Source organism: Balaenoptera physalus (genome assembly GCF_965194825.1).
Source record: "Balaenoptera physalus genome assembly, chromosome: 7".
NCBI lineage: Eukaryota > Metazoa > Chordata > Mammalia > Artiodactyla > Balaenopteridae > Balaenoptera > Balaenoptera physalus.
Window position 1 is genome coordinate 52,929,542 of NC_138886.1, and position 14,928 is coordinate 52,944,469.

The 14,928-nt window shown below is 41.2% G+C and overlaps 1 protein-coding gene across 2 annotated transcripts in view; it reads left to right on the forward strand.

The window, feature by feature from the left end:
* SMARCA2 (SWI/SNF related BAF chromatin remodeling complex subunit ATPase 2) overlaps positions 1–14,928 on the forward strand; it is a 173,490-nt gene that overhangs the window by 86,553 nt on the left and 72,009 nt on the right. For both annotated transcript variants that reach the window (XM_082470824.1, XM_082470825.1), the window contains exons 24-25: positions 5,641–5,804; positions 11,936–12,163. In XM_082470824.1, the coding sequence (XP_082326950.1) occupies positions 5,641–5,804; positions 11,936–12,163 (392 nt within the window). The remainder of the gene's footprint in view (positions 1–5,640; positions 5,805–11,935; positions 12,164–14,928) is intronic.

Below are 14,928 nucleotides of genomic sequence, written 5' to 3' on the forward strand. Positions count from 1 at the left end.
TACGTTAAGAGATAGGGCTTCACTGTTGCCTGGATTTTGCAAACTGTGTAGAATATTGGCCTGATTTTAAGAGTGAAATTTAAATACCATGTCCTTAAAAAATTAGTCAGAAAATAAGAATGGAAGAAAATACGAATTTAGGGATACTTCCTAAATTGCTATATGATTTCGATGGCAGCTCTAGCATTTTGGACATTAAAGATATCAAAATTTTCATACTATGACAGGGGGTAACATTTTCAAAGAGTGGTTAAGTAGGAATAGGAGCTGATTTACAGGCAGGCTGGTGTTGAATTCCTGCACGGTGTTACTAATACCAATTTTTATCCAACGCAATATTCAAGTTATTGTCAAATGGGAAATTTAAAGTTTATGTTCCATTAAAAGGTGTTGTTTTATTTTCAATCCAACATTTTCTCCCCCTTTTGCCGTGAATTGGATATAACTGGATATTTACCAACCTCGGACCTGCCATATGTTCTCTTACTTGAGTTTTTAAGTGAATTCTCTATATGGTGTACCTCTTAGGGCCTTATTAACTTTTAAATTAATTATACCTCTGACAGACTTGATTTTTTTTAAATCTTTTTGCCTCTCCTCCTTAAAGTCACTGAAAACAGAGGAATGGTTAAGTCAATGTTAATTCCGAATTCATGACACAGTTACATCAACTACAGTCTGTCTTTTGGCAAATCTGCCTTGTGTCTCATCTTCTGATCTGATGCATTGGTCCCTCCCTCTCTGTGAGGGGTAAGTTCAGCCTTCCGTCAGCATTCTTCCTTTGAAAAGCGAGCCCTCCTTCACTGCTGCTTGAGTGAGTGGGGCTGGGCGGCAGCCAGCTCTATTTTCCCTGGATGTACAGCCCCCCAGAGGTGTCCTGTAGAACTGTTGTTTACTACCCTGTGGCATTTCATTTGGAATCTCAGCTCTCTTGGGACTGTGACCTTGGAATGTTGAAGTCTGGGAAACTGGCAAGAAGTGATTTCCTTGAAACAAATCTCTCTAATGTGTTCTTACCAGCTTGGGAGAGTGTCTTTATTTTTATTTAATTTTTAAAAATGTTTTGGCTGCATTGGGTCTTCGTTGCTGCACGCGGGCTTTCTCTAGTTGCGGCGAGCGGGGGCTACTCGTCGTTGCGGTGCTCGGGCTTCTCATTGCGGTGGCTTCTCTTGTTGCAGAGCTCAGACTCTAGGCGCCCGGGCTTCAGTAGTTGTGGCTCGTGAGCTCTAGAGCGCAGGCTCAGTAGTTGTGGTGCACAGGCTTAGTTGCTCCGAGGCATGTGGGATCTTCCCGGAGCAGGGCTCGACCCCGTGTCCCCTGCATTAGCAGGCGGATTCTTAACCACTGCACCACCAGGGAAGCCCCGAGAGAGTATCTTTAATATTCTGTTGGTTGCTGTATTGTTATTAATCATAATAGTCATAAAAGCTAATGTTTATGGAAGACCTACTACATGTGGGATGCCAGGCTAAGCACTTCATGTGCATTATTAATTTAATTTTCTCAACAAACAAGCTTCTGTTATCCCCTTCTTACCAGGTATGAATATGATCCCATTTAACAGATGTGAAAACAGAGGTGTAGAGAGATGAGTTAACTTGCCATAGGTTACACATGAAGCAAATGGTGAGATCAAGTTCTAACTTAGATGTCTCTGATTCGAAATTAGTTTAGAATCAGTTTTAGCAAATCCAGCAAGATTTATTCCATCTCTGAAAATGCAGGTTGCTTTCCTAGAGACATTTGAAGACTGATTTTGAACTGAATTCAAAAATTGTAAGTTGGTTGATTGAAAATGACCAGGCCATTTCAAGAGAATGTGCTACTCACTGATCCTACCATCAAAGGCCTTACCATTAGGTTGGAGGAGGCAAGTAAGCAAGTTCCATTAAGTGTTACAGATGTCATTGAGAAGGCTGCATGGGCTTCTACCTGGAAAAAACAGCAGCCATTTGTTCTGGGGTTAGAGAGAATTGATGGCAAATAGTCGACATACACATGGATAAATCGGTACACACACTGCCAGCTGTACCACCCTCTGACTACACCCCCTTAACCCAGTTGTTAAAATGACTTCAGATTTTCATTGCTGAATTTGATGTCCCAGATTTTTGACCTCAGGGGGAAAAAAATTTGATGACAGTTAAGTAGATTTTTTTCTGCAGAGATTATGGTTGCATGAATAGATTTAACTACGATTCCATTATAGTCTTTGTTTTCACTGGAAATGATTTTTGAGTGAGAGCAAGTGATGAAGTTACATCCCAGAAGACAACATTTTCCAAAAGCAGATGAAACTAAGTTAAAGTGAGTAATCATGAAAGCCAGGCAGTGTGTTCCTTCTGGCAAAATCTGCAGTTTTCAACACAGTTGCCCTTACTATTAATTGTATGCTTGGTTATGTTCTGCATTAAAGCCTATAAGAACGTGGACTTGATACACTTTAAATCCTGTGCCCACCTACAAACAGCATTTCTTTGGCTGGGGCTAAACCCTGACACGGTAGTTTGACTCTCCTTGATCAGTGTCCCAAAGATTCTGATGAACAGCAGAGATCTTGGCTTGGAGAACCTTGGACTAATGGAAATGGTAATCCAGCAAATTCTGAACCTTGTAATGAGAAATGCCATAGCTTTGCATGAAAAGTGATTCAATCATATTTTTTCCTGGCTTTAATTTGTCAAGTTCCAAGCTACATATACGATTTAAATATACACCAGATAATATGGTCCATCTGTTTGCTTGAGGTGTCTAGCATAGGGCCTAAAAACTCTTTTGACCAGATAATTTTGATATCCCTTTTGTTTTTCAGTGCTTTATTTTTCATTTAGGGTTATTTCATCCCAAGTAGGCATATCCACTAATTAGTTTTATTTATATCTTAATGCATGTGATTGTTAACTGATTATTTTTCAGTTCAGTGGATCAAAAGTGAACTTCTACCCTCAGAGTATATAGATGCACAGTTTTTGTACCCTGATGTCAGAAAATAGACAGTTGGTCCCTCGTCCCTCAGTATCCAAGGTTGGGGCTTGGTTCCAGGAACCCCACAAATACCAGAATCTGCAGGTGCTCAAGCCCCTAATATAAAACAGTGTAGTGGGACCTCCCCGGCGGTCCCGTAGTTAAGGCTCTGCCTTCCAATGCATGGGGCGCAGGTTTGATCCCTGGTCGGGGAACCTAAGATTCCACATGCCATGCAGTATGGCCAAAAATTAAAAAAACAAACAAACAAGCAAAAATACCAGTGTAGTATTTGCCATATAATCTATGCACATCCTCGCATGTACTTTATTTATTTTTTTTTTTTTAATTTATTTATCATTTATTTTTGGCTGTGTCGGGTCTTCGTTTCTGTGCGAGGGCTTTCTCTAGTTGCGGCGAGTGGGGGCCACTCTTCATCGCGGTGCGCGGGCCTCTCACTATCGTGGCCTCTCTTGTTGCGGAGCACGCGCAGGCTCAGTAACTGTGGCTCACGGGCCTAGTTGCTCCGCGGCATGTGGGATCTTCCCAGACCAGGGCTCGAACCTGTGTCCCCTGCATTGGCAGGCAGATTCTCAACCACTGCGCCACCAGGGAAGCCCTCGCATGTACTTTAAATCATCTCTAGATTACTTATGATACCTAGAGAGGAGAAGATGGCGGAAGAGTAAGACGCGGAGATCACCTTCCTCCCCACAGATACATCAGAAATACTTATGATACCTAATAAAATGTAAAGGCTATGTAACTAGTTGCTGGTGCTTGGCAAATTCAAATTATGCTTTTCTGGAACTTTCTGGAGTTCTTAATTTGGAATTCGGAGTACTTTTGATCCAAATTTTTTTAATTTGGAATACTTTTGATCCACTGTTGGTTGAACCCCTGGATGATGCACAGCCCATAGGTACAAAGGGACGATTGTACCATCATCTCTGGGAACTCCTTCTTTCCCCGTTTTGGAAGTGTTTGCTTTTTTTTTTTTTTTTTGGTTTCTTTGGCTTTTCCTTCACTTTAAGGCAGAGGGTAAATATGTGAACCAGTAATCTATGTGAGTAATTTTTTTAAAAAATCATTGCACCTGGGCAAATGATGTAGCAAAATGGTTTCATGATAGACCAGAACGTGTCTTCCGTTAGCATCATGAACAGATAGTTCATCGTGATCTCAGAAAGCCAATTCTGAAAGTAAGAGAAAAAAAGGCACCACGTGTTTGAAACCTCGTTTAACAAAACACATTTCATGTTCCTCCCCGCAAATCTAAATTCTTACAATTCGTCATTGCAGGATTTGAGCAGGTTGCAAAACTTGGAATCTGATTTGGAAAGTAGAATGAGCTCTAAAGAACATTGCTTCATTGAATGGGGACTCCCAAAGCCCCTTGTTTCTAATCCCCGTTTGCTATATTCAGGAATGTTCTTTTTCCCTCCTCAGGAGGGTACTTACTATTTTTATTAATATGAAAAACAGATCTCCCTATGTTTGGGAACTTGAACCTCCACAGTAACTCGATTCCATTAGCTGGAGTCACTTAGATGTTTTAATCCTCTGAAATAAATTGCCGGTATATTTTCATCGTCAAAAAAAGAACACCATGTAGAAATAATATTTGTACAGCAGGCGGTTAGGGACTATCATGTAACATACATATATATGTCCCAACAGCCTAAGACCTTTTTCAAAACTCTGCAGCTACACTTTTCTGGTGAAATATATTCAGATGGAATATGGTAGGTTTTTTTCCTTTCCACAATGCAGTTCATGAAATGGCCAGGTAAATACATTACAAATACATTGTATGTGATTGAGGGGCTGATTTGGGATGCAAGTCTGGGTACCTTGGTGCCCTAAAAGTGAGTACCATTCTCTGGGGTTTCATACTCTCTGCTTATTCACTATTTTGGAGTCTCATCAGACACCATGGGGTGAGCCATCGCCAGGTGTATTACATGCTGCTTTGTATGGTTATAGTTTATAACTCAGCAGAGCAGAATGTCAACATGAGAAACCAACTGAGAGATTCCTTTTTTTTTTTTTTTTTGAGTTATTTTGGCTTCAAGTCTTGCTAACAAGTATAAAAATATTCCATTCACATTTTATGTTTTTACCAGCCAGATCACGCTCGGTAGCCATCTGAATGGTAAAATATCGTAGAAATAGATTTACTTTTGTTTCCTTTCTCTTGGGCATGAACAAGTCCTCACTCTAAAGCCTATTGGCAAAGTAGCTTTAAGCCATTATAATCATCCTTTTAGGCACGTGTGTGTGTGTGTTAAATTATTTGGTGTTTTCAAGCATAAAAATAAATTCAGAAAATGCTTCCACCAAGTTTTAGGTTAACATAAGAATGTTATAGGATATGTAAGTTTCACAGATGCCCAGTCAGAATGTTTAAACTCTTTTCAACATTTTGGAACAATGAGTAGTAGACAGAGTATTCCTTCTTAATTAGAGAAAAGTCTCTTACTATCTCTCTCTTTTTTTTTTTTAATTGCAAGATGTTCAAAGTTCCTTTCAAAAGTGCAAAAACCTTAGGGGATTTCCTCACCAATACTAAGAGGATTCTGAGTCTGTTTCTCAAGGAAGCAGGCCTTTTTGTCTAGCTCTGTGCCATTTTCAGACAGGAGTTAATTGTCAAATTTATTTTTCTTATCCCCTCAGGCACCACCAAGTCTGAAGATCGTGCTGCTTTGCTGAAGAAATTCAACGAACCTGGGTCCCAGTATTTCATTTTCTTGCTGAGCACAAGAGCTGGAGGCCTGGGCTTAAATCTCCAGGCAGCTGATACCGTGGTCATCTTTGACAGCGACTGGAATCCCCATCAGGTGTGCATGTCTCTGACTTGGGGGCCCAGGCCTCCCTTCTGGAGAGAGACTGAAAGACTAGCAGTTCCCTCCCTCATACACATTTATGGGGCAGAGCACATTGCTAAACGAGTGGGCCATTTCCTCAAAGGGAAAATAGCCCAGCACATTATTATGGCTGTTTTCTTATCTCTCTTGGAACATAGATATTGAGATCTCTTACACACGCCTTTGGTGTACCTTGGAAGAGTTCAAGTCTGGGGGACAAAGACTCAAGTTTCTGCCTAGTTTTAAACCACCACCCCCCACCCCCCTACCCCATCTCCTGGGATTGCTGCTGAGCAAAGCATATTTGGTTAAGGATAAATCAAAAATGTTCCAAGATAAAAACAACAAAAAACAGCTAACATTTATCAGATCCTCACTCTATGCCAGCCTCTTTTTGGTCATTGCTTCATTCAGTTTTCACAACATCCCTGTGGGTTTGTTAATATTTCTCTTTGCATCTTTATAGTCAAGGAAAATGAGTCCCAGGAAGCTTTATGTAACTTCCCCAAGGTCAAACGATTTGTATATATTAGGTAGTCTTTTATTCTGTGTGTTTTATTTAAAATCATCACCAAAAAATATTCTATTCTGTACACCTGAAACGTTGTAAATACTTCAGTTTTTAAAAATGCCTAGAAAAAAATATTCTGTGGAGCATCTACTACTAAGTCCTCTTAGGCGGGTAAGTTTAAGAGTTTATCCTTTTAAAGGAGTACTTTGATTATTAAAAAACAAACAAACAAACAAATAGAATAGACCCCTTGTGGCACAGTTTCCTTACATTAGTCTGGGAGGTAGTACTACACCTGCCTGTAAGGTATTGGGTGGAATGATATTCGTGAGGATGAGATTCACATTGGAACAAATGTGGATTCAAAATAGTAAAAAGGAGAACTGCAGCTCTCACATAGGAAGGTGAATTCTACATCAGCTTAACCTGGGCTCCTCCCTGTACGTTGGTCTCCTCGACTGTAAATATGCAGAATCATACCGTCTCACTAGGTTGTTGTGAAGATTGGATGGAAGAGGCTTACCGAAGTTGTTTTTGGCAGGAAGTGGGATTCAGGGGTACATTAGAATTATGAGGGAGCTTTTAAAGCACAGCCATGCCTGCTTCTCATTCCCTGCCACCCTGCCCTTAATTTTGTAGGGTCTTCTCACCTCTATAGGCTGTGTAGACCTCTCTATACACAAGCTCCCAGGAGATTCAGATGCAGGTTTTCTCACATAGCTGGGGAGCCCTCATTTAAAGAATAAAGTGGTGGTTCCAAACCTTTGGGTGTCCACCAGCAGTGACCACTGCATGTGCAACCAGTCATTCTCTCTAGGCGAAGACATTAAAGTCGAGTTCCTATTGAAATGTTCTGACCTTGAAAAGGGTTGCAGGCGACCAGCATAAAGTATACCAGTCTCCAGGAAATACTTTTACATACCTTATATATTTTTATGTCCCACATTGCATTCCAAAGCCCAGGTAGAATTCATATTCCTATGAGAGACCTGCAGTTTTCCTTTTGCCATGGTGATTCAGTGTCTGTTCCACAAACATTTCCTGAGGGGTTGTTATGCCACAGGCCCTGAGCTAGGCTGGGTGTCTAGGGGAGGAATGTGTGATTCCCCTCCTCCCGGGAAGCTCAGTGTGGTTGGATGTTTAGATTACCCTCCTTGCTGCTGCCTAAATCTTCATTGAGAAACAGTAACCTGTATATAGGTGAATGGTGAGTTCACTAGGTTTTATCTTCTGAGGTAAACATTTCTGTGGTGTCTCAGTTGTTCTCCTTCATTGGCACAGTGCTAATGCTAAGGGACCAAGGAAATCACTGCTTCTGGAATTGCTAGTTTACCATGAGAAAGGATGCTGGGACATCTATGCGTCTCTCTCTGTCTCTCTCTGCTTCCCTGTCTCTGTCTGTCTGTCTGTGTGTCTGTCTTTCTCTCATACACATACACTTTTATGACCAGTAGGTGAAAGCAGAACTCTAGAATCAAAGTTAATTACATGCATACCCAAGAGTTCACTTTTCACTGCATGTTACCTAAAATTTAGGCAATAAAACACCGAACCCCACATTTCCTCTGGTCTAATTTGCCATAAATTTCTCACACTGGGCCATATATTTCTGCAGGTATATATATATCTGCCATAGGTGGATTCACTTCCACCTGATATGGTCATCTAGACTGACCAGATTTTTTCATGCCTGTCACTTAAACATGGCCATTAGTTTGGGCAAATTTTTTTTTTCATTTTTGGAAATAAGTGATCTTAGACTGATAAAGATGAACACTGATTTTTCATCTAAAAGGTAGGAGAACTAACTTTTATTAAGCGACGACTCTACCAGATGCCATGAGGCACTTTGCATACCTCATTTCAGGTAATCCTCAAAGTATTTTACACATAAGGAAACCCGTCAATATTAACTTGCCCAGAGACACAGCCAGGGTTCACAGCCATGTCTGTCTGGGTTTGGGTTTGAATCCTGGCTTTGGGCTCTTTCTACCCTGTACTCCTGCATAAATGTTTCCCCCAAGTAAAAGTTGTAGGGTTCTTTTTACCATCTTGGCTTCAGCATGCGTTGAAAATTTCTTTTTCTGTAATTATTCTTTATTATGTTGAATCAAAATTAACGCACATGGATGAAATAGGGTTTATTTGACATAGGTTGACAGATTGAAGATACAGGCCTTAAAGTTGCTAACTGGAGGTCACTGCTAAAGTCAAAGATAGAACATATGAATGTAGAATTAGCACTAAAACCCCTCGGGATGATCAGGACTCTCATTCCCAAACTGTTATGAGAAACATGGGTTGGCACTTTATTTTCTTCATTTTAACCCATGAAGCTGGAGCTGTGTCGTTATCACAGAATGATCACACAGTTACTTTGGAGGCCCTTTTCTCAAGCTGTGTTCTTGTCTTCAGCTATAATCACACCTAAATCAGTATGATGGGCTTTCAGACCACTGAGATCTCAGAATTGGTGAATAATCCGTTCAGTGATTACAACGCTTCTTTCTTTGTCGTAATACCTTCCCCCCCATTTTTGGCGTAGGGGCCCACAGGCTTACCTTGCGTAAACTTCTTCAGCCTAGAAATAGTCATTTTTGCTATTTTTCAAATAGATAGATCATCTTACATTAAGGTTTTTTTGTTTTGTTTTTTGGGTTTGCTTGCTTGTTTGTTTATTTTGGCTGTGTCGGGTCTTAGTTGCGGCCCGCGGGATCCTTTGTTGAGGCATGCGAGATCTTCCGTTGTGGCCCACGGGCTTCTCTCTAGTTGTGGCGTGCGGGTTTTCTCCCTCTAGTTGTGGCACGTGGGGTCCAGAGCACGCGGGCTCTGTAGTTTGCTGCACGCAGGCTCTCTCGTTGAGGCGCACGAGTTCAGTAGTTGTGGTGCGCAGGCTTAGTTGCCCCGCAGCACGTGGGATCTTATTTCCCCAACCAGGGATCGAACCTGCGTCTCCTGCATTGGAAGGCAGATTCTTTACCACTGGACCACCAGGGAAGTCCCTAGATAGATCATCTTAAACATACCAAAAAAACACCACTGCTGCCACCACCACCAAAAAAAAACAAAAAACTAATTGCTGTAAGCACCCAAGGGTTCAAGAGCTTGTTACCCTGTTGGTAGATGGTCCATGCCCTCTACTTCCTCACCTGGCATATTCTTCCACCACCTGTATCTTAGTGTTTTGTGGGTTATCAGCATCTTCTAGGACAGGGGTCAGCAAACTGCAACCCAGAGCTGAGTCTGGCCCGCAATCTGAATTTGGACCACCTGCAAGCAAAGAATGGTTCTCACATTTAAAAGTATAAAAATGTAAATTGAAAAACAAAGAAAAACGATTATCAGCCTCTTGGTGAGAATAGTCGCTCAGTGTTTGCTCTTGGCCAAGGTAGCCTGGACTGTTTACCACTGGGCCCATTCTGGAAGCAGTGTGTGACCCCTTTTCTAGGAAATAATCAGGAGGTTGATGACACAGAACTTACCAGCGTGGCCACTGCTCAGCCATTCTGGGGAAGATGTGTAGAGAGAGATGACTGAGCTTGGGGCTTGAAAAGAAAATGAAGTTTAGGGTTTCCACGCCGCCACCCACCCCGCCCCCCCCCTTTGGATTTTAATGATCCACCTCACTTTCTCCTCTTTGGAAAATAATCTAATTTGGATGAGTCCCAGCTGTATTCATGGTTCAGCTCTCCCATATTTATAGTCACTTCTTCAAATATCTTCTGAGGAAAAGCTTTTGCCTACTTAGTCATTTAATTGTAAAGGTCCCTGCAGCAAAGACAGGTCTCCTGGGCAGACTTTGGCCTGTTGTCTCCTTGTGCTGTCTAGGTGACCAAGAAACTCATCAGGTCAAGACGATGGGCTTACAGCTGTAGCAGGGTATCAGCTCTGTGCAAAAGAGGGTGCCAGGAATGCAGGATACAGGGGACAGACCTTTGCCCTAAAGATGTACACGGGTCTAATGGGGGACACGTGGAAACAGCTAATTAGCATTGGAGAGATCATCACCTGGACCAGAATGAACAAAAGTGATGTACCAAGAAGTTTTTATGGCATAGCCTTAAGATTAGGCAACTCTACTTCATAGCTTTATGATGTTTTTTATTTAAAGATTTCATTAAAACCTTATTTTTTTTATTATAAGAGTAATATACATTCAAAGCAGAAAAAAATTGCCAAACCACATGAAAGTAAAATGAAGAAAATTTAATAACACCTATAATCTTTTTTATTTTTTCCCAATTATTAATTTATTTATTTATGGCTGTGTTGGGTCTTCGTTTCTGTGCAAGGGCTTTCTCTAGTTGTGGCAAGCGGGGGCCACTCTTCATCGCGGTACGCGGGCCTCTCACTATTGCGGCCTCTCCCGTTGCGGAGCACAGGCTCCAGGCGCGCAGGCTCAGTAATTGTGGCTCACGGGCCTAGTTGCTCCGCGGCATGTGGGATCTTCCCAGACCAGGGCTTGAATCCGTGTCCCCTGCATTGGCAGGCAGATTCTCAACCACTGCGCCACCAGGGAAGTCCAACACCTATAATCTTAATACCTGAAGATATAAACATTATTAGCTTCTTGGTATTTGTCCTTCTTGCCTTTTCTTGGTATAGATAAATTTATGCACATAAGATCATAATGTACATACTCATATATAACTTGTAGTTTTCACTTATTATAGCTTTATGATGTGTCATTAAGTTTTCTTAATGAGAGTATAATTTTTAATGTACTATGTTGTATATACATAAAGTAAAAAACTGTAATTTATTTAACCAATCTGTTATTATTGAATGTTGACTTAATTCTGCTTTTTTAAAAAACCATTATAAATAATATATAATGCCGAGAGGTGCATCCTTACTGTAAGTCTTTGTGCATATCCATGATTATTCCCGTAGGATACCTTGCCAAGAAGTGAAGTTTCTGAGTCAGGGGCCATACCCAGTTTCAACACTTTTGATATATAGTGCTAAATTTCTGTCTCCCCCAAAGTTGTCCACTTTACTACTCCACTAGCAATCCTTTTCATTCCCCAAACTAAAGATTGAGTCTTTGATGGAATTAGATCCCAGGAAATTTGCTACATGGGCAATCATTGTATGAACAGTGTGTGTTTATGTGTATAATGTATGTGTGTATAATTCAGCAATGTCTTAAAAATCATCTTTAACGCCTTCCTTTAACCTTGCAACTTAGGGTTAGTTGTAGTTGATATCCAAGTCATAATTCTGACACAAAATTTATTTTTATTTATTTATTTATTTTTTTAGTTAGGGACAAATCTGATGGTGAACCTAGGGACAGATTAAACACACACACACACACACACACACACACACAAACAAACACATCTTGAGACCTGGATTTCAAAACCTGAGATGTATTTCAGTTGGCTAATTTGAACCCAGTTTCCCTCAACTAGGAATGACCTTGAATTTTCCAAAGAAGGTACCTTGTATATTTTGAAAATGTAAGCAGAATCTTGCATTAGTAAAGGTGGGTTAAATAATGCTTCCATAGTTCCCTCTTGGGTGGGTGACCTGTCTGCTAGGCTAATCCAGGCACAGTGGCCCTCAAACATGTGGTTTTCTCAAACAGGACCTGCAAGCACAAGACCGCGCTCACCGCATCGGCCAGCAGAACGAGGTCCGCGTGCTGAGACTCTGCACCGTGAATAGTGTGGAGGAAAAGATCCTCGCAGCCGCAAAGTACAAGCTGAATGTGGATCAGAAAGTGATCCAGGCAGGCATGTTTGATCAGAAGTCTTCAAGCCACGAGCGGAGGGCATTCCTGCAAGCCATACTGGAGCACGAAGAGGAAAATGAGGTATCCCAGAAAGCCAAGTCTATGAAATCCGTGATCTTGTGTCTTGCAAGGATTGAGAAGAACCTCTTTGTTCTTTAAAGAATTTCCTGGGCTGGCGTGAATTAAAATGAATGAATTAGCTGCTTTGTTACACCCCAAGCACAAAAAGCCTGTGAAACATCCAAACGAGTGTCTTAAAAGCAGTTGCTAGAGGGACCTGAAGGCTTGGCCATCGAATGCTTCCCTGGTTTCTGCCGGGAGGTGCAGCCTGCGTGCTTGATTGTATTGTAAGTGCTGCCCTCTGTAGGGCAGATGCAGAACCGCAGAGAGGCCACTTGCAGGAACAAAATTGCTAGATGAGACAACACAAAGCTGGAAGGGTCCCTCCTTGCCTTTTCTTTCTCCATCCTTCAGAGCCCTTTGTCTCTCTTGCCTTTCGGTCAGGGATCACAGCACTTCAGTATGTTTGTAGGATAAGCCCTCACAGCTGTCTTTAGCTCTTTGAGTCATACTTTTACTGGAAAAGAGTGACCTTAACCTTTACTCCAAATGCTCCTGTAAGAGCTGACCAACGGCTGAGAAAATTATTGGCTAAAAAAAAAAATCTCTTTTTACTTGCCAACATTGTTCGAAGAATGCATTGATTATGTTTCTCTCAGGGGATCTTTGGGTAGCTGTATTTTTTTAGATTGCCAGTCTTAGTAATTCTATACTAAATTTTCATCCCCAGATGGATTTGAAATAGATTAAAAGACATAGTTCTTATGTAGTCTAGAAAACTACAAAATACCAGTGCCAGTCCTTACCATAAAATTGGCTTGGGATGGACAGATTTGGTTTGGTGTGCCCATGTTCGTAAGTGCAAGAATGGGTTTATCTTACCTATTCATTTGGAATACTATTTTCATTGTGTATATTAGATATACAGTTGACCCTTAAACAACACAGTTTGAACTGTGTGGGTCCACTTTCATGTGGATGCTTTTCTACAGTAAGTACTACAGCACTACATGGGTCCGGAGTTGGTTGACTCCATGGGTGCAGAGGAACTGTGGAATCGGACAGCCGATTTACGATTTACGATTTACATGTAAGATATACATGGATTAACCCCAGATGTTCAAGTGTCAACTTTAGTTTGATTTTGCCTTAAGTAGGATGTTTTTGAAATCTTCTATAAATTATAAACCAAATTCTTTCAAAAATCTCATGTACTTTTTTTTTCTGAAATAAGTGGAAATGTGAAGTAGTTCTTGATATTTAAAGTAATCCTGAAATGAATCTTTTTGCAAATTGAAGAGCACTTTTCTGTTATACCTCTTCACTTGTCAGTCTTATATGTTTGATTAGTTATCTATTAGATTTCACTAAAATGATGAAAAATGCATATGCACATACATTCATACATTCACGCATATTTTTTAAATTTTGATCTCAAATAATTTACCACGTCTGATTCTGGAAGTTGAATATTTGATACAGGTTTGATTCTCAAAATTGAAATATTTGATACAAATTTAGAATCAGATTTTCAGGTGATTTTTTTTGTTGGTGTTTACACACATGGACATTTTAAAAATAAAATACTAGGGTGAGTGATATACTGTCACAAAGCAGGTGTGAGCAGAGCTGATACTCAGCCAGGAGTCTCCACGATGCTTTTGCTTATTTTGTTTTGTGTAGGCCTTGTGAAAATAGTCCCCAACCTGGTTTAGGTGGAGTGTAGGGTTGCCTGGAGCTTTCCAACCTTCCTAAGCCTCAGGGAGATGTTGATCCCTCCCAGTCCTGAGGGCCCTTGCAGGACATTTGGTCCTGTCCAAAGCATCCATAAGACATTTGGTCCATAAGACATTTGGTCCACACCAAAGGGTCCTCGATGTTTGATCCTGTCCAAAACCACTTGTCAGGGACCAAATATACTCATGGATGTTTTGGATGGGACCAAATTTCAAGAACCTTTTGGCGTGAACCAAATGTCTCATGGACATTTTGGACAGGACCGAATGTCTACTAACCTTGCGGGCCTGCAGTGCAATCCGGCGCCGGTTGCTTCCAGCTGTGAGCAGCCTGGCTGGGGCCGCACACCCCTTCCAGGCTATCAGTGTGTCAGACAAATGTTATCATTTTCTGGATTGCATGTGTCCTGATGTGGAAATGTTTGGGGACACTCATAGCCTGCAGTCAAGGGCTCTGGTCCTGAATATCAGCGGCAGCCATCACCATGGTTGACGGACCGTGGAGCACTCGGGCACAAGGAACCCAGGAAGATTTATTGCCCACTTGTTCTCTGTGAAGGCCAGGCCACTGTGGACAGGCTTCTTGCCAGTTTACAAGAGCATCTTTTCATCTTGGGCTTGGGGGAAGTCCGACCCCACACTGTATAGGTGATGAGGGGATAACATGGCCCTAGGAATAGGGTGGGCAAAAGCAGGACATCTTTTCACCAGTGGATACATTAACCGAATTCTTTGTACCTTGAAGTCTCAGCCCACTCCCAGCTAGTCTATTTCTTTGTCAGATGAAATGTAGTAATGTGTTTAGACAAATTGCCTTCCATCTAGAGATGAACTAGCATAGAAAGTTTTTCACAAGTAATTATTATCTTGAGTCATCAGTTTTTACTTTATTGAATTGCATTCATTTCTGACACGGTGTGCAAGACATTATCTTGAGAACAGACAGAGTCATCTCATTTAAGCTGCTGTGCCACTCGTACCCTTTCTAGAACAGGTTGCCTTGTTTTGAACGTATGATTTGGGAAATTAGATGTTTGAAGTTCTGGGTTT